Source organism: Oryzias latipes, chromosome 8, assembly GCF_053564925.1.
Source record: "Oryzias latipes strain Hd-rR chromosome 8, Olatipes_Hd-rR_3.1".
Lineage (NCBI taxonomy): Eukaryota > Metazoa > Chordata > Actinopteri > Beloniformes > Adrianichthyidae > Oryzias > Oryzias latipes.
Genome location: NC_136244.1, coordinates 27,174,250 through 27,194,644, shown reverse-complemented (window position 1 = coordinate 27,194,644; position 20,395 = coordinate 27,174,250). Strand labels below are relative to the sequence as shown.

General features: G+C 39.9%; 1 protein-coding gene across 1 annotated transcript in view; it reads right to left on the bottom strand.

Annotated features, from left to right (window-relative positions):
* Positions 1-20,395, bottom strand: part of grin2ca (glutamate receptor, ionotropic, N-methyl D-aspartate 2Ca) — a 59,016-nt gene that overhangs the window by 22,262 nt on the left and 16,359 nt on the right. The window contains exons 2-3 of the mRNA XM_023957264.2: positions 18,981-19,419; positions 4,924-5,525 (exon numbers count right to left, since the gene is read on the bottom strand). Coding sequence (XP_023813032.1) covers positions 4,924-5,525; positions 18,981-19,403 — 1,025 coding nt within the window. The 5' untranslated portion in view covers positions 19,404-19,419. The remainder of the gene's footprint in view (positions 1-4,923; positions 5,526-18,980; positions 19,420-20,395) is intronic.

The following is a 20,395-nucleotide window of genomic DNA, read 5'->3' as shown; positions in this document are numbered from 1 at the left end:
GAGGCACAGATGGCATCAGAGTGACGGAAAAACCCCACCCTCACCAAAAACCCTGTTACCTCACGGGTGGGGGTGGGGGGTCAGCTGTGGTTCATTTGTGACAGGTTCCTCTTGGAACATGCAGATCAGAGCTGATCCACTCAAATCACGAATCAGACGTCAGGATTTGTTGACGTCTAAGAATTAAACCTATAAATATTTCAGCTTTTAAACTGTTTTTTTTAAACAATGGGTTTAAAAAGATTGTTCAATATATCCTTAAAAGAGGAATTCTTTTAATATAATTTAAGTTTTTCTCCTCTTTTTATTCTTATTTTTTTGCATTCAGCTAATCTAACTCAGACTTTTTACTGGATGTCCTAAAGGTTTCATGGAGATTCTATCAAACTCTGTGAACTGTCGTTTAGTTTTACTACGTTTACATTCGCTTTCTGTCTTTTTAACCTTGTTCTCGTTGATTTGAGGTGTTTTAGCTAAAAACGTTGCTCTCTTTAGGTTTGGGATGAATTATGTGTTTTCCTTAAATTTATTTTTAGACTGTATTTCTGATTCGGTATTTTTGACAATTGCATGTAGCATTAAAGTAGCAAGTCCCCCCCCCCCCCCCCCCCCCCCATTTCCCCTTTTTGCCCTCCTCACTTGCTAAGCAGTTGCCCTCTCCCACTCTGCCTATGTCACTCTAGCCAGATCTGAACTCATGACAGACTTTCTTTTTTCAAAACAGCATCTTTTCTGTTGCTTTTATCGCCATAGCAACCATGTTGTTTTTTTGGTCAACTGTAGGTAAGAAACAGGTTTATGTGGTTTTTAGAAACATTAGAAAAAGTAAACTTTTGGATTTCCTTGGCATCAGAGGTTTTCTGTAACGAGGCCCACATTCTTAATATTTTCTATAGTTTAGTTCAGATTAAGCCAACGATTCATGTATTAACTTGTCACAAATTTACAGTACAAATATGGCAGAGCAACAGGGAAACGCCACCATTTTGAGCTTGCCATACTGATGCTCGAGGAGTCAGGAGGTGATAGATGGAAATCTCTGGGGAGTAATATTAATTATTTTAAAGGGTACTAAAGTTTTTATCATTCCCGAGGTCAACGACAGTTCGGTTTTGGTTGCAGACTCAACCCGATCATGAAGATCACTCAAACAAGAGTTTTCTTTTCCCGTATTGTGAGAAAATGTGAAAATCACCAAATTTTACACTTTGCTAGAGGTTCTGTTGCCATCCTACACACCTTTTTGTTTTGGGTCCATTAGTGGATTTAGAAATGTTTTTTTGGAGCTATTTAAAAGATTATAGGCCCTAATATTTTTTTCTTGACATCATTGATATCTTTTCTTTTCTTTTCTGGTGTTTCCACATTTGGGTGAATTTTTAAAGGTTGTGGTGGGGATGAAATTTCCTCCCAAAGACGCAAAAAGAAAGAAGAACTGTGAAGACAATCTGCTCCTTCAAAGTAAAAACACAGAGCAACAATTCTAATAGTTTTGACAAAGTATAAAAGTCTAGTCAAGATCAAAGGTAAATATAGGAAATGGCAGTTATAGCTGTTTGGTAGCTCTGTGCCCTTTAAGGACCAAGGACAGTTCCCTTGCTGTGTTCTCAGGTTAAGGTGTTTGCTGAGTCATTCCTCCACATCATCTGGCTCAGTTCCTTCTACTTTTTGCTGGTGATATTTGGTTGAAGAGAAGCATTTTCTGCATTGAGTCCACATTTGAACATTTCCTGTTTTTGTAATGTACACAATTAAAAGACATAAAGAAAGTCTGCTTTTCCGGGGAAAAGTCAACTTTGTTGTGAGAACAAAGTACGCGACTGGTTTTACGTTGAAGACATTTTCCTGATTGTTGATTCTCATAGTTTTGGTTGAAAAATAAGCTCGATTCGGAGTTCCCGTGTTGGATAATCCCCATAAGGATCATTTGAACTTCATCTTGCAGATCTCGGGGCTTAAAGGCAGAAACTGCCTTTCAGGTGCTCAGATCTTTTTTGTTTGTTTTTCACACAAGTTTTTCACCTCGATTTTCTTCAATCAAGGCAACTGAAGCAGAATATCTGACTGGGCATTTCAAGATCTAGCTGTCCTCTGGTTCAGCAGCTGTTTTTTCTGTGTAACATGGAGCAAACAACAGCAAACTTCGAAACCATCAGGAGCAAAAGCTAAACCAGAACACCCTGGAAAAAACCCTACAGGTGCTCTTTTGGGGCACTATAGTCCAAAGTGACAGAAAAGTAGCTAGACTTTGATATGGCACCACATAAGCTCTAAATTTAAGGTTTTCTTTTCTCATTTCAATTCCAATTAACCACAAAAGACTATAAAGTGACTTTAAAAAATGCAGATTTTAAACGCAACACATTTAACTTAAAAGAATCAAAATATGCAAATAAAACAAGTAAAAAAACAACAGTATTTTAAAAGGGATGCTCTAAAATCAAGTCATGTGACATGGCTTTAAGTCACTGTGTTTTTACCAAATACAGAGGTGGACAAAATAGTTGGTACCCCTCAGTTAAAGAAAGAAAGTCCACAATGTTCACTGAAATGACTTGAAACGTTCTAGAGTAACAATAAATTAAAATTTAGTGAAAATTAAATGATCAAAATCAGCCATTACTTTAGAGTTGTTGATATACAGAATTATTGAAAAAACAAACTAATGAAATAGGGCTGGACAACAATGATGGTACCTCCATAAAAGACTGAGAAATAATTGCCCAGGGGGTCATGATGAACTCAGGTATGTCCTTTAATTGACATCACAGCTGTTTTCAAACCCATAATCAGTCTGTCTGCCTATTTAAAGGGAGACAAATAGTCACGTTGCTGTTTGGTGAAAAGGTGTGAACCACACTGAACATGGACAACAGAAAGCCAAGGAGAGAATTGTCCCAGGACATTAGAAACAAAATTATAGACAAACATGGTAAAGGTAAAGGCTATAAAACCATCTCTAAGCAGCTTGAAGTTCCCATGACGACAGTGGCACATATTATTCAGAAGGTTAAGACCCACGGGACAGTAGCCAACCTCCCTGGACGATGGAAGAGGAACATTGATTACAAATTGAGGAGACGGATAGTTGGAACTGTATCCAAAGAGCCCAGAACAACCTCCAAAGACATAAAAGGTGAACTCCTAGATCAAGGTACATCAGTGTCAGATCACACCATTCGTGGTTGTTTGAGCCAGAGTGGACTTAATGGGAGACGACCAAGGAGGACACCACTGTTGAAAGGGAATCATAAAAAAGCCAGACTGGAATTTGCAAAAATGCATGTAGACAAGCCACAAATCTTCTGGGAAAATGTCCTTTGGACAGATGAGACCAAACTGGAGCTTTTTGGTAAGACACATCAGCTCTATGTTGGTAGACTCAAAAATGAAGCATCCAACCAAAAGAACACTGTCCCTACTGTGAAACATGGAGGAGGCTCAGTTCTGTTTTGGGGCTGCTTTGCTGCATCTGGCACAGGGGGTCTTGAAGTTGTGAAGGTCAAATGAAATCTCCAGATGATCAAGGCATTCTGGGTAGAAATATGCTGCCTAGTGTCAGAAAGCTTGGTCTCAGTCTCAGGTCATGGGTCTTCCAACAGGACAACCATCCAAAACACACAGCCAAAAACCCCAAGAATGGCTCAGAGAAAAGCGTTGGACTATTCTGAAGTGGATTCTATGAGCCCAGATCTGAATCCCATTGAACATCAGTGGAAGGAGCTGAAACATGCCATTTGGAGAAGACACCTGTCAAATCAGAGACAACCGGAGCAGTTTGCTCATGAGGAGTGGGCCAAAATACCTGTGGACAGGTGCAGAAGGCTCATTGACAAATGCAGAAATCGTTTAGTTGCAGTGATTGCCTCAAAAGGTTGTGCAACAAAATATTAAGTTATGGGTACCATCATTTTTATCCAGCCCAATTTCAATAGTTTGTTTTTTTAAATATTTCTGTTAATCAACAACTCAAAAGTAATGGCTGATTTTGATCATTTAATTTTTAATACATTTTAATTTATTGTTACCTATCAACGTTTTAAGTCATTTCAGTGAGCATTATGGACTTTCTTTCTTTAACTGAGGGGTACCAACTATTTTGTCCACCATTGTAGAAGAACAAAATTGGACTAGAAGTTAAAGTAAATGTTCTCGTTAAGGTTCCCTAAGTGCTTATTTTGTGTCACTGAGTTCCGATAAACCGCACCAGAGTTCATCTGCAAGTCAACAGAGAGCCTCATTTTCTAGAGCAGGGGTCTCTAACCCCCCAGGCGGCAGAGAAAATATTACATAATTACATTTTTGTTTTATTCCCAGTATTATCCAACCATATAAAGGATAAAACAGTATGGCTGTTTTATCCTTTATATGATTTTGACTCTGGTTTTTTCTTTTCTTTAAAAACCAACGGATTCTCTGTGCTACGTTCATCTCTCCAAAGCAGGTCAAGTCCTTCACCTCGGTCTTGTGTCCGATATACATCTGCTGCTGTTTCTTCTTAAAGCAACTGCTAAAGCTTGAAACTCCAAAGCAAAATAAGCTCACAAAAACAAACGTCTTTGGAAAGTTTCTTCATAAAGAAAAGAGTGGGGAGACAAAAGAAGAGAGATCTGCTTCTAACAGAAAGACCAGGAGACTTTACTCAAAAGATGGATTTGTAGTAAAAGCTGTTCCAAGGAATCAAGCCCGCAGAACCAGAAGGACCGTCAGAGGAAACCAGATCTCGACTGGTCTGTTGCATCGTCTAAATCTCCAAAGCAGGTTCTTATGCGAACGTTTGATTTGTGTTCAAATATCTGCCAGGATTCCTGAAACTGGACACGTTTTCTCTGGAAGCAGTTTGATCTTTTTTTTTCTCACGTGACTCTGGGCACCATAGTGCTATTTTTAGGGAAGTGATCACAGAGAGCTTCAGTCACGTACCTGAACAGTGTGTCGTTGATGACTGACGGCTTGACGGGGTTGTGACAGTCGCTGTGGCCTTCAGGAATGAATCCTCTTTCTTTCCGGAAGCTCTGGACCCCTTTCACCACAATGGCCACCCCGTCCCGCACCCTTTTCCTCAGACTCATCCTCCAGCGGTCCGTGATGATGCTGATGAGCCCCACGGGGAAGCTGTCAGGTGGGGGGATATCAGGGTTCCCCACAGCCATACTGGGAATAATCCAGATGTAGCCTGGCCCCACGAGCCCCACCTCGGAGGCTAAGGAGAACAGGTACTGGGCCTCCTCGTGGGAGCAGTAGACCAGGATCACCTGGGCATCGATCTGTTGCAGCAGTCTGCGCGCTCGGATGTCGTTGGTGCTGTCGGCAGACATCTCGAAGGTCAGAACGTCCTGAAGGTCCCACATGAAGTAGCTGGTGTCAGTGAAGGACTTGATGTAATCCACGTAGGTCTCGTAGCCGGGGTACATGCTGGTCACCACCACGAAGCTGTCCCAGTTGTACTCCTCCATCACCTTGAACATACCGTTGATCTGCTGCTCGATGGAGGAGCCCAGCTGGAGGAAGTTGGAGCCTTCACCCTGCAGGAGGAGGAGGAGGAGAAGGAGCATCTCCTTTAGGACTCATTTAATGAATTTAAAAAAACTCAATGCTGCACAAGAGGATCTTCTGAGGTGCTTGTGATGTCAACAACATCAAGCACGCAGCTTTACTCTCGAGTCGAGCCAAACATGGAGTGAGGCGGCTGGTTGTACTGCTCTGTAATGCAGTTCTGACAGCAGCTAAGTGGCTCTGCTTCATTCTGCTCGTCCAGGAGCTGCAGACTCATTCATCACTTAAAACCCCACAAACGGCGTCCATGCTTTCAAATTCAGAGGGATAGCGCCTTCGGCGAGCCTGAGGTTTCCATTTGTCTTTGTGAAAGTGCAGTGACCTTAGGAGAAAACAAGCGTGTTTGTTCTGTTTAATAAGATATCAGAGGACGAGCAGAGCCCAAAGAAACCTCCAGTGGTGCACTTTAACATTTCAAGTCTCTGCGATTCAAGCAGAACAGCTGCAGCTTCTTTAAACATTAAAAGAAAAAAACATACTTTTTTCTTATTTGTCATGTTTGATGTTTGAATCATCACATCAGGAGGGAAAAAAAAACAATTTTTTTTTTTTTTTTTTCCAGATCATCATTAATGCACAGCTGAGATGTCACTTAAAGGCTCCACTTGAAAAAAACATTTTGGTTGCTGCACCAACTAAAAAATTAAAAACAATATTTTTATTTCACAAGTTATTTAATAACATTTCTTCTTTTTTTACTGATTTTCCTTAAACTTATAAAACTCAGTTTTATTATCCGTTATGTTAAAGTGTTTTAAGGATTTTGATCATTCCACAAATATCTGAATTTAACGTCAAACTTTTTAAAACTAAGAATAACAAGAATTTAAACAAAAGGTTCATGAATCAATTAGCTTAATGGCAAAAATCCTGTCAAATTTAAATGGAAGCCTTTAAAATATGAAGCAGGAGTTCAAAGATGTGTGACTAGAAACCAAAAAGTGTAAAATCTGAAGCTCGGCTGGTTTCTCTGACAGGTGTGAAAGCTCTTTGGGGCTAAATGGCTGCTGTCTCTCCCCCCCTGGGGAGGGAACCACTCCTCTCCATACTGAGAAACCCCAGAGTTCAGGAAACTGAATATAGTGACTGTTATCCTCACACGCAGTGGAAGTTTGGTGTTTTAAGGATGGGATTCGGTGTGTAAAAAGAGTAAGCTGAGGAGGAGGAGGCTGTTTCTGGAGGCTCCTTCAGCCTCGCCGTCAGGATTTTCTTTCTCCTTAAACCTGCAGGGATATTTGCACAGGCTGCAACCTGTGAGGCCCAAATGTTTGCTTAACGATTCCACCTCTGCAAACATTTATAATGCTAACAGACCAAAGTCAATTCATCAGAGTGCAGTAAAGAGACAGTACTCACACCTTATGAACGACTAGTGTGGCTGAGGGACACTGTACCACAGCATCACCTGTACGTCACCAGTGTGTCTAACTTCCACTATCCTTACAAATTCTTCACGATAGCACACACACAACAATTTCCATTTTCGTGACGTCCCTTGAGGCGGCCGTACGAGCCTCAAGGGACCTGCAAAACACACCTGCGCTCCTCTTGAGATGAAGCCACTCCTCACTTCAATTCTCCAAGGACAACTTAAAATCTGCAAGACCCGGACAAGTCAGCCGCCATGCGGGTGCATGTGGCTACAGCTTGACCACACATTAGAGAAAGTCACATTTCTGTGAGTCACAAAAGCCTCAGAATTCGCCGTGAACATGAGGGAGACCTAGCCGGCTTCTGAGGAACGGTCTGACCCGAGCCTTTGTTGTTGATGCAGCATGAAATCCACCCACTGATCAGCAGGAAATGTGAAATTAGGACTGCAGCTTTTCAGGCAAATGGAGTGGATGTTTTCCACAGATTGAATAGTTTTGACCCTTTCATTGTTTGAACACTAGAAGCATTCACACGTTTTCTAATCTTCTTCTGAACGTTCTCTGCTCATCAGACCTCCAGCTGTTTCTGCCATTCTGGTACTGAAATCTTCAGCTCTTTCAGAAGAACTCTGCTGGATCTTTTACTCATGCTTATGCTTTTGGAAAATGAAGCTTTTTGGTTTGAAATGAATCGGATCAGTTGGAAATCGTGTGTGTTCTCTTTGAAAGACTGGACATTTAGGCTCTCACTCGTACGTTGCTTTTCACGACAAAGAAGATTCAGACTTAAAGAATTCACACAGCAGAAACGCGTCAAAATGTCTTTTTTTTTAAATACACAAAAAGAAATCTGCCAATGAGGTTCAAGAATTCATATTTTGAGAAAATAATTCTAGTCAATGAGACTTGTTTTCTTAAGCTAAAATTATTTTTCCATTTGAAAACTTTCTTAATGACATTAATTTAGTTCAAAAACAGAAATAATATAGCTTTTCTTAATCTTTTCAAGATGAAGTTTGTGCAGCGGAAATCAGCAACTTTGTTAAAAAAGCCCTAGAAAAATTGCAAAATTTGAGGGGATAAAAAGGCAAAACTATAAAGAAATTGTAAAAATTAAAACCAGATTTAGAAATGTTGGATTTTTTTTAGCACTGTTCACATGAATTTCAAATAGTTTTGGAATTTTCTTCAGCTTTTTTAAAGTGGCCTGACCTTCATGGTACTTCAGCATCTTCAGTGTTCACATTCAAGTGGATTTTCTTTCATTTCAAGAATAAAACATAAAGGAAAATCAATGTTTTCAAAAGTTTTTATCAGAGCAATCATAGTAAATAGAGTAGCCAGAAGGAACTGCTGTTTCGTCTCCATAGAAAGTCTCTGTTTCTGTTCCTTTGTACGTTATTGCTAAACTTCACCACACAAATAAAACAGAGGAATGTTGTTTCTCTGGAAAGATGGTGGTCCACAGCAGGTCCGAAAAACTGAAAGTGCTTTCATCTCCGCTGGTGTTTCATCCCCGGAAAATGAACATTCTCACCTCCAGCAATTTCTGCAAATATTTGATAAACTGCATTATTTTGCAGAGCGGCGGTCTGCCGGGCGCGCGGCTCGGTGGGAAACTGAGAAGAGTAATGCAGACTTTTACAAGTCGCCACCAGATACTTAAGTCAGAGATGTTCGGCGTGGAGTGCAAACGGCGTGGTCGTTAACATTCAGCTGATTAAACATCAGACCGACATTCAGATCAGGTGATACTGCATTTCTTTTCATTTTCCTTTTGCTCTGAAACACATTTATCCAAACATCCATCAGCATGAAAACACGTTTTTTTCTGCAAATACCCTGAATCTGCATCAGCATCGGTCAGCTGATACCTGCTGACCTGATCTTTTCATGACCCTCCAGTCATGACCCTCCGGGGGGGTGGGGGGGGGGGGGTCCATGTCCATCTTTGGCCATTTTTTTTTTTTTTTTGGTCCTTTTTTTTTTTGGTCCTTTTGTTGATCCCGGTCTCAAACAGACTGTATGCAATCGTAGGACGACCCTTCAGAACAAAAAAAGGTTTTCCAAACTTTAAGCACTTTGACAATTATTATTCAATGAGCATGAATTAAAAAAAAAACCTGTATGAACTAAAATAAAATTTACAAGATTTTTAAAAAATGAGCAATGTTGTCAAACTGTAAAAAACTTCAAAGTTAACCCCTTTCACACCATATGTCATTAATTCACAATGTACTGTTCAATCCGGGGCCCCACCTTATTTAGTGTCACCTTTAACAGAAAGAGAAGATTTTGTTTTTTAAAAACTGGAAACAAATTTAGGAATGAAGAAGTTAAAAATGGTAAATTCAAATAAAATTAAAACAAATGTTGAATATTCAAATTGAATCATAAAAATAACAAACTATTTTATTGAGACCCATAAAGGCTTCTAATAGATCATAACAATTTTAACTCTAAATATTCATATCTGTTTTTAAGGCTAAATTCAAATCTTCAGCCTCCGTTAAAATGTTACGTTTGAGTGGCTCTAACAAAAGAAACGTTTTGTTTCAAATGAAATACTTTGATTACCCAAACTTTGTTGTTGTTAAAAAAAAATAAAAGCTTTTTTTTAACGGTAAAAACTAAACTCTTTGTCCAAACTGTCTTCTGTCAAAGCTAAGATATCCCATGAACGTATCCAGTTCCCTCAGTTGAATCCCTCTTCCTCTCGCTGAGTCCATCTGTGAGGAAGACTTCTGGCATCAGCCCTTCACGGTGACATATGTCTGCCTCCGCCGCTCAGCAGGAAGTGTCCTAGCTGCTGACGTCACCCAGATTCTGCCTGGTGACCGGAGACGGACACTACCTGGCAATCAGCCACTGCTTACAAAACACAGACTGCAGTTTATCCAACAAACCAATTGAAACAAAGTTTTTCTTATTTTTAGGGCCATGTCACACAGCCACTATGTACAATTTGTGGATATGCACAGATGAAAAGTGGTAAGATGTAAATATTAATATTAATACAGAAAAATGTGGTTCTTTATGCGGAATTTTCCCAGATGTATCACAAATACATACACAAGGAACATGTAAGCCTGCGCTTCATTGACTTTTTTCACTTTGAAATTCAGAGCAAAGAGCAGAAATCCCATTGCGTCAGCACCATGGTCAGTTCCCTCAATCCCATTGCGTCAGCACCATGGTCAGCTCCCTCCACGGGCCCTTGTGAAGCTTTGTTTTAATGAAACAGTCAGATTCCACTGGTCCACACCAGTTCTAAGTCAGCCGCTAGGCGCCAGCTGAGGCAACCCGTCAAGAGAGCCGCAACCGGGGAGATCGGCTAGAAGTGCCTACACCTACTGTACCTCCCTCCCTCCCACGACCCCCCTTCCAAGCAACGCCAAAGATCGCTCAACACAGTCTAGACTGCAAGAGGGGTGAAAGATTGGTCAATTTATATTCCTGTCATACAAAACGCGAGCCGTGCATCAATTGTACGTGATTATTGCGCTGCTTATATGCAATATATTCATGCTTTAATTACGTAATTTTAACGTGATATGTATGTCACATGCGAGATACAAAAGTTATACATTGGTGGTACATGCATGAAAAATCTGTTAGACATACATGGAACGGTTGTGGACAGCCACAATGCGTATGCATCTCGCAAAAACAACACACAGTTACGTAAGATTTACATAACAATAGCGTATAAACGTCATAAAACATGCATAAATTGTATAATTATGAATTGACCAAAAATTTCAAACAGCTCAAAAGACCCGTTGACCGAAACCCTCGACGGACATCTGTGCACATCGATCAATGACGACCTCAAGAAACGCAGGATTTACTTATATGAAGCATATATACGAAAGACTGAAATTTCTTTGTAGAAAATGCGCAAATTGTACTTAGTGGCTGTTTGACACGGCCTTTAGGTTATGATAAAATATCTGGGTTATCTGGAAAAGGTTGACATGCTTAATGAGATGTTCTGGAGGACAAACTGTATGAGTTTTTATTTATAATTGCTCAAAGATGAAAATAATGTCTAAGTTATAGTTATGGAAATCCACAAGTGTGAATTTCAGGTTTTTACAGGCTGAAATGTATGTTTGCTGTGAAAAAACAAAAATCAACATTTTCCTTTATGAAGCCCAGATGATCTGATCATCCGTCTGCATTCACACTGAAATGAAGCGCAGCAAAGTTTGTCTGCAAGTGAGCAGACACTCTGATTCTCAGAGCGAGCAGAGTCCTGGTGAACTGTGACAGCTGTCTAAAGCAAGAGGAACCTCAGAGGAATCGAACCCAGCTTTTTCTCATTTTATTGTGACCCTCAGTGTGAAATTAACCCTCACAGTGAAGTTTTGAAAGGTTTTAAATCACAGTCTTCAAAGCACTTTGTAATCCACGTTTTGCTCTTTTTGTAAATCTCCTTCATTGAGGGAGTTTGCCCCTTACCTCTGGCATTAGTTTTGAAATGTAGATGTTTCAGTTCCAGACAAGTGAGATCAAAAAGCATGGAGGACAGACGGAGCTGCTCCAGTTCTGAGAACAGCCCGGGGCTCCTGTTCATGCAAAGACAATCAGGTTCGTCTGCTGCACACTTTGGTTCATTTGAAGTGTGTGATCAGTCGTCCCGCACAACCAAAGCCTCAAAGGATGCTTTGAATCCAGGCCGTGATATTGAACCAAATGTGTGACGATAAAAGCAGAGCTTCTAAGACTCTTTGTCAGTAATAAAGTACAAGAATCCCTTTGATTGTTTAATTACATTTGAACATCTGTCAGTCAGTTTTTTTTATACTTTGCTGCAGCAGAAACTTTGGAAATGGAAGCAAAGATAAACATGGATGAAAACAATGTTTTTTTCTTTGGTTTTGTTTTTAGATATCAAACATGCTTAAAGTGTTAAATCAAAGACTAGGATGAACCAATCTACAGTATATAAGCAGCTTGGAGAGAAAAAAAGTTCAAAAATTTGGAGCAATTGTTAGAAAATGGAAGAAATATCAAATCACTGACATTTCTTTTTCTTAAAATAAAAAAATTCTAAAATTAAAGTCTATCCACCTGTGGAGACCTAGCAGCACCTCATGCAAAGTTTCATAACAAAATAAAAATGTGCATAAGTGCATGTTTTGAGTTCCTAATTTAATATCCATCCATCCATGTTCTGAATCAGCTTTTGGGGTCTTGGGACTGCTCAGGCCTGTCCTAGCTACTGTTGGGTGGAGGCAGGATTCACTTCATGTTCCATAATTTTTTCAATTATTATTATGAAAATTTATCTTTGAATTCACGTTTTTTTGTTAAAATGACCGAAATGCAGAAATGTTACAACTCAACACAATCCCACACTGATCCACGGACATGAGTCTGGTTATCTGTGAACTGAATTTGTCACCTTCAAGATCAAGCTGCTCTTTTTTTCATAAGTATGAAAATGTATGAGTTTCATCAGCTTATGGACGACCACCGACAGAGAGCCATAAATCAATCAACAGGTGGCTTCCTGATAGAGGTGGCAGAAAAATCTGGAAAGTTACAAACCAAAACACAGTTTGCTCTCTGATCCATACTAAACAAATACTGAAATGAAAAAATAAAACTTTAAACATTTTCAGTCACTCTGGGTCATTTAGCAGATAATGTAACCAAACCAGCTTACAAATGCGACATAATGTGGAAAAAGCTCATGAGGCTCCATAGGAACCAAAAAAAGTATTTTATTGGTGATTTTTTTTTCATTAGAAAAGTTCAATTTTTACTTAAGAAACCCAACTGACCTACATTCACACTTTAGATACAAAGATAATAAATATTGTTGAAGTTAAAATAGTCTTAATTAGAAGGACGTTTAAAAGTTTTGTTTTTAATGGAATTCACATCTACTTTTTGGTCCATGCTGTGCTCCTGGTAGAGTGAGTCAACCAAAACACCTGCATACGGTGGCCGAGAGCTGCAAGACACATTTAAGATACAACAACAACAAATCCCAGTACGAATGAACCAATACTGAAACACTACAGCAAATCACGTAACAAATGACCGAGTCTTGAAACACAAAAGCAAATCTGGGTACAAATGACCAAATACAGAATCACAAAAAGCAACTCCGTTACAAATGACCGAATCCAGAAGTTAAGCCGCCGGCCGGCAAGTCCAAGACATGACAGCAGAAGATGGAGAAAAAATTAACAAAAGCGAGCAGCTGCTACCGCAACGGAAATACCCTTAATACCGGATATGACACAAAAGCTTTACCCTGCTAAACATAGTTATAAGTTCTGTTGTAGTAATGCAATAAAAAAGAATGCTTTTGGACTGTTTCATGTACTAATAAAGAAAAAACATAAAGAAAACTGGAATAAACAACTTTAAAAAAATCATTCATGAATGGTTTAATATTAATCCTTGAATCGTGATCTCAATACATTCTAGAGTCAAAGTACACTGTATAACAAACCTACAGTACACAAAGTGAAAGGACAGTAGTACTGGAGCCTCACTTCTGTTTGCAAAGTTCTCACTTGTGGTTTAAAATCACTAAACTAACACAACATTAAGGTCTTTAAGCACTAAAATCTCTAACAAACACCTTGACAAACACTAACAATGGAACCAAACAGTAAAAAAAAAATGTCCATAAAACACCACCCCCACTTCTTTCTTTGCTGTGAAACATGTCATTACAATATTGAAAATTGGTCAAATGTTCACGGATTTCTTTCTTTACTTAAAAAAAAAACAGTATTTCTTTTGTGGGTTGCATATCTGTGACTTTGCTGTACAGTTTGAGTGTAAATTTCATCAGCTTGTTTTTGTTTGACTTTTGAAGCTAATGCTAACACACGCTAATGTCAGTTTGTTTTGGCTAAAGTTTGCTTGCATTCGAGTCGATAAAACCCCTAATCCCAACACTGTCAGCAGAGGAAGTAAGTAAATTTAAAACCATGTTACTTATAAATTAAAAAAAATAATGAAATGTGCATTTGTAAATGTTTAGCCTAGGAGCAAACTAACATCCTCCTTTTGTGACGATTAGCTCTAGTTCACACAGAAGTGTGGATGAGTTTTTACACCTGCCGAAGAAAGCATACCATATTTGTAAAGCAGCTCTGATGGGATCAAGTGAGCCATAGAAGGAAAAATATATTAGGTTCCCAAAATGACGACAGTCCCGACACAACGAGTGTTAGCACAAGAAAGCTGTCCTCATAAGGTAACAATGATAAGTACACACACAGACACACACATTCTCAAGCGGCTGAATGAACTTTAGAGAGCCAACATCGATCGATCGATCCGATCTCTTTGTTTGGCCGGAACCTGATCTGTTTCTGTGCGTTTCTATCTTCAGTTTCTCATGTGCTGTGTGTCACTCTATTATCAGAACATGATTGTCAATGAGATAAAACACACTGAAGAAGATAAGTCTATGCTTAGATTGGAGGTAATGAAGGATTCTTCAATTTGCTGTCCTTAGGGCTCACTTTTCAAATTCAGCAGGAGGCATTGATATTACGTTGTGTTTTTATTTTTCATTTAGGTCAAACCTAAGAATTTGCTCCAGTTTGACTGACAGAATCAAAGAGCTGCAACATTTCCCCCGATTTATGTGACTCAGAAAATAATAATCTGAATCTTATTGTGACTCACTTTCATTGAAAGCACTAATTAAATCCATAGATGTTACTTTGTTTATGATTATCTTAACCGATGACATTAATTCAATTTTCCTGACAGTTTAAGTGAAAAAAACGTAAACACAGGTTCACATGATGGTTCTGGAGAACATGAAACAGACTTCTTAAATGTAATTTTTTTTCATTTATCCTGTAATGTTAAAGGGGTTTTACCAGAAGAATATTTGCTGTAGTTTGCTGCCTTGCTTTAGGGTATTTTTGCAGGTCAGGTTGTGGCGACGAAAAAACAAAAAAAAATTGTAGTGAGCCTTAAAAATGTTTTTTATTTGAATATGCAATAAAATTGTCTCTGTAGAGAACCACAAGGCTGATTTACTGATTTTCTTACATCTAACCTTTTACTACAAAGGTATTTGTAAGGTCTATGGTGTGGTGTGAAAAGTCTGCAATTTATTTTTCCGTTTAAAAGGGATTATTTAGTGGTCATGTGACCTGTGTGTTTCGTCTGCGTCAGAAGGCGGGGCCACAAAAAAAACCGATCAGATCACCTGGTGGGCGATGTCAATCAGAGTCCTTGGAGGGAAGCAGAAGATTTCGTCTGGTATCCAACTGGGACCGCTGGTATTAATAATGCATGCACTTCCTGCTCTGGCAGGCAAATTAAAAGCCTTCGCTAAACAGCATACATTAATGATCTCAATTTCTTTCATGGGGATAATTACTAATGAATGCCAGTGATTCATGTGAACAGTTGCCAACTCATTTCTGTTTATTTGTTAATTTATTACGGTTGATTTGCTTTCTCTGTCCTTACATACTGAGCCGTTAAAATGTAAATGAGCTGCATTAACTGCTGACTGACACGTCCCTCATTACTCCAGAGAAACTGCGCTGACGGCAAGATCAGACACGTTTTGTAAAATGAGAGGAAGCCTTTGGACTCCTAAATAACTGATTTTTTTCAGTTCAATGTCGTGAAGCTGTTTAACATTTATTTGCATGTTTCCTCTAAATCCTTTAGTCTGGCCTTGAAAGTTCCCTTTAAGTCTGAAATTCATTTCTTTCATGTTGCCCTCTGAGGCGTTTCTCAGAAAGGCTTGTTCTTAGAAGGTGGTGGGTTTTTTTTTTTTGGAGCCGAGTGTTTTCTGAGCGCACATTGATTCTGATGGAAGGAAAAAAAAAACCTGTGGGGACGGTATCTGGTTGAAATATTTGACCCAGTTCAGACTGAAGGTCGAAAGGATTTTTATTGGCCTATATTTGGAAACGCAGAAGCAGTGAGAAGCAGGGAGTCTATTAAAATGTCAGTCTGGCGGTTGGAGCGCGTCCTGTTGGTGCTGATGAATTTCCCAAAGCAGCAAATCGCTCAACTTGCAGATCAGATCGCTTTGTGTAACTGCATTTTTTATGGGTAACTTTGATTAATGTTGCTGTTGAGTCTGGCAAGCCCTTTAATCTCATTACAACCACAGTTATATGAGAGACAACATGATGCATAAAGGAATTAAGTAAATGTGAAGGTTTTTTATGAATTAAAAAAAAAATCACAAATCTAGAAAAATCTCTCGTTGCTTTTATACCTGTGTTGAAATTTAACTTAAATACATTTAAAAAGCAGGACTACACAGAATATAAATTACATGTAGCAGTATTTTTATGGGTTATGCTGCGTTAAATAACATCTGCCAGTCAGAACAAATGAGGTCGTTTATTTAACTTTTTTTTATTTAACCTCTTTCTTTGCATTTAAAAATACCTGTTTAGAACATCTTCAACACTCATGTAATTGTTTTTGATTGAATTTGGTATCTTTCCTGCCTTTTTATTCCCTTCACCTTAAACTAACTGCTAAGAGGTGTAATAAATGTCTGTGTATGTTTGTGTGTGTGTGTGTGTGTGTGTGTGTGTGTTTGTGTGCCTGCTTGTTGTCTTGTATATTTTAAGTTCTTCATTGTTTTTGATATATGTAAAGTTTGCTGTATCTGTCGGTATTTGCTTGTTTGTTGTATCTTGAGGACCCCCTTAAAAACGAGATGACACATCTCAAGGGGCTTATCCTACAAACAAATAGATGCGAAAATGTGACAATGAAAAATGATTCTGCCAATTGAGACTACATATTTTGCCGTCCAATTATTCTTAAACACCTGGCATCCCACGAAAATCAGTTTATGAAACCCTGAGCTTCACACGCACAGCTTCACGAGCACATAGTGTGTCCGTTGTTCTTTATGAATTATCTTAATTTCCTGTTGATCGCAATTTGATTTTCTGTTTTACAGAAATCAAATAGTCTGCCGAACGGAAGAACTCTGTGACCTTCCCGTGTCCTGTAATAAGTGTCCAACATGTTACTACACTTTATTGGGTCCACGTTGAACCCGGTTGGACCCCCTTTAGCTCTCAGAACCGCCTTAATCCTTGGTGGGATAGATTCAAGAAGGTTCTGGAAACATTCCTCAGGCTGTGGTCCACATTGACATGACAGCATCACACAGTTGCTGAACATCCATGATGCTGATCTCCCGTTCCACCACATCCCAAAGGTTCTCTATTGGGTTCTGGTGACTGTGGAGGCAGTTTGAGTCCAGAGAACTCATTGTCATGTTCCAGAAACCAGTCTGGGATTATTCCATCTTGAAGACATGGAGCCTTATCCTGCTGGAAGGAGCATCAGAAGATGTGGTCAGAAAGGGATCAGAAAGGGATGGACATGGTCAGCAGCAATAATCAGGTAGACTGTGGTGTTGGAACCATGCTCAACTGGTACCAAGGGGCCCAACATGTGCCAAGAAAATATCCCTCACACCATGACACCACCACCACCAGCCTGAACCGTTGATACTAGGCAGGATGGATCCATGCTTTCATGTTGCTGAGGCCAAATTCTGACCCTACCATCTGAATGTGGCAGCAGAAATGGAGACTCATCAGACCAGACAACGTTTTTCCATCTTCTATGGTCCAGTTTTGGTGAGTCTGTGTGAATTGTAGCCTCAGTTTCCTGTTCTTAGCTGACAGCAGTGGTACCCGGTGTGGTCTTCTGCTGCTGTAGTCCATCTCCATCCAGGTTGGTCGTGTTGTTCTTTCAGAGATGCTCTTCTGCAGACTTTGGTTGGAACCAGTGGTTCTTTCAGTTCTTTTTGTCTTTCTATAGCTGGAACCAGTCTGGTCATTCTCCTCTGGCCTCTGGCATCAACAAGATATTTCTGACCACAGAACTGCTGCTCACTGGATATTTTCTCTTTTTCAGATCATGCTCTGTGAACCCTAGAAATGGTTGTGGGTGATCAGTAGATCAGCAGTTTCTTAAATCCTCAGACCAGCCCAGATTTTTGTTTTATTCCATAATCCTGGACTTATTTTTCTGAAAAGACTGAATTTAATAAGAGAAAAAGTGTGAAAATGGTAAAGTGATTTTACAGCCTTAAAACATCTACAATTATTAGAAATAATAAAAAAATGTGTGGAGTTTGCATGTTCTCCCTGTGCCTGGGTGGGTTTTTCTCTGGGGTCTCCGGCTTCCTCCCACCATCCCAAAACATGCTTCATAGGTGTGCACGTGAGTGTACATGGGTGTGTGATTGTGACCCTACGACAGACTGGAGACCTGTCCAGGATGTCTCCTGCCTTCGCCCATAAGTGGCCGTGATAGGCTCCAGCATCCCCGTGACCCCGAAAGTCAACAAACGGATTAGAAAATGAATTAATGAATAATAAACACAGATATTTTCTATTGTGCTATAATGTGGCATATTGACATCTATCACTGCCTGGATAGATGATCATTAATGTACATCGTCCCAATCAAATAAATGAATAACTAGAATTTCTTTAAAAAACATCCAACAGAAGTATCTACTGACCCGATCAAACTTGTTTGATAGTAAACGTTGTCACATGTTGTGTTACACTCTGCTGTAAGAATATGGAAGGGGCTTCAGAAGAAAAGGCATTTTGAAGGATTACGCCGTGTTTATGGAGCTGAGCCCTTTGTGAGGGGTTTTCATGCACTGAGTGCTGCTGCTAAGTCCCCCCCCCCCCCAGCTCTCTGCTTGTTTGCGTCATTGTCGAATCATGTCGAGCCATTTTCCTCACTCCATGTCAGAGCCCAGGTTTGAAACCCACATAATTTGTAGATTAATTGGGTTGATTTAAAATGACCTTAAGATCTATTGTTACGTTCGATTTTATTGCTTACAAATTTGACTGACGTCTGACCAAAGAGTAAACTTGTGAAGTACGATCCACTTGATGACGGTGAATTCTAAAAGGCAACACTTTTGCTTCTATTTGGTTGTTAGTTTTTTACAGAATTTGTTAGAAGTTTGAAAAATTGATGGAAAGCACAAATATTTGTGGAATTTACTCAGAGTGCTCAACTGTGCCCCCTACTGACCTTGTATGGCAGGACAACGGCAGATCCTCCACTAATTCCAACAATCGGCACGGCAGTCTGAGTGGAAATGAAGTCCAAGATCTGAGCCACGGCCTCGGAGCCAACGTTGTCCTCGAACACCACGCCATGGACGCGGTTGGTGGAGAGCGTGTCGCAGATGCGTGTGAGCAGCGCACGTGGGTTGGTGTTGTTGACCAGCACAGTGATGGGGTTCACCTCCAGGGGCAGGTCAATGAAGTTTTCCCTACTCAGACGCCCCTTAATCTCGGTCTGGTAGGCTGGACCGCTGAACACCACGGCCACGTTCACAGAGGGCGTGGGGAACCCAAAGGGTCGTCCTGTAGTGATGTGGGCGTTGCAGAACAGCAGCAGCAGCGGCGGCCACCACAGGGAGTCGCTCCAGCAGCCTCGATGAACGCCCATCTCAGTCACCTACTGCCTGGAAGAGAGAGGACATAGAATATCTGTACGTTAGATCGGAGTGCTTTTGGAGTTAGATCTCTGACTATATATGAAAACTGGACAAAGTTACTCCTCCCCAGTGGCGTTCCAAACAGGAAGTGCCCACTGGGGGCCACTTTGACAATGTTTGACAGATTTGGTGTAGCCTGCTTTCAATTGGTAGGGGTGTGGCCTTCCAACAAGCCCACTCCTGATTGGCCAGAGTGGTTGCAGTAGAAACTGACTCAGTCCAATCACTGCTCTTTGGAGTCTGGCTCCAACATGGCGGTGTCCTTTTTTCGTGAAAAAACGGCGACTGAATTGACTTCATGTGGTTTGAGCTGGAAGTAAACTATTTTCTATGGATGACATCACATTCAATCAGTGCTAGACACTAGATGAAGCCCCACCCTCAGTTTACTAGCATTTCTGTCTATTGGAAAATGTCTGTTACCCCTTTATGTTAAGTGTTGATGGTTCAAATCTGACCAGCAAAACAATATTATCTCATAACTAGCAAAAACATTTTATTAAGAAGCATTTTTTTAAAAATATGTTACTTTAATTCTGTCTATTTTATTCAGTTAAATACACAAAAATGACAACAGTTTACACTCAAATAGCCAGCTTTCAAGTGGAAGGGGTGTGGCCTACCAACAAGCTCTCTCTTAGGTTTGGTGAGAGCAGTTGCCATAGAAACGTTGACTCAGGCTGACTTGAACCAATCACTGCTTAATGACAACGTCTGGCTCCAACATGGGGCCAGACAAAAAATGCCAACTGAATAAAATTAATTTGGTTAGAGCTGGAATAAACCATTTTCTATGGATGACATCACACTTGCTCCAGTTCTCAGAAACAGTCAATAATTTTGGCTCTTCATGTAAATTCATCCCCAAAGCGTTTTCTTTTTCTCAATCCTTAACTGCAGTTTTTCTGATTTTCCAGCTGACAGTAAAGATGCTTAAAATCCG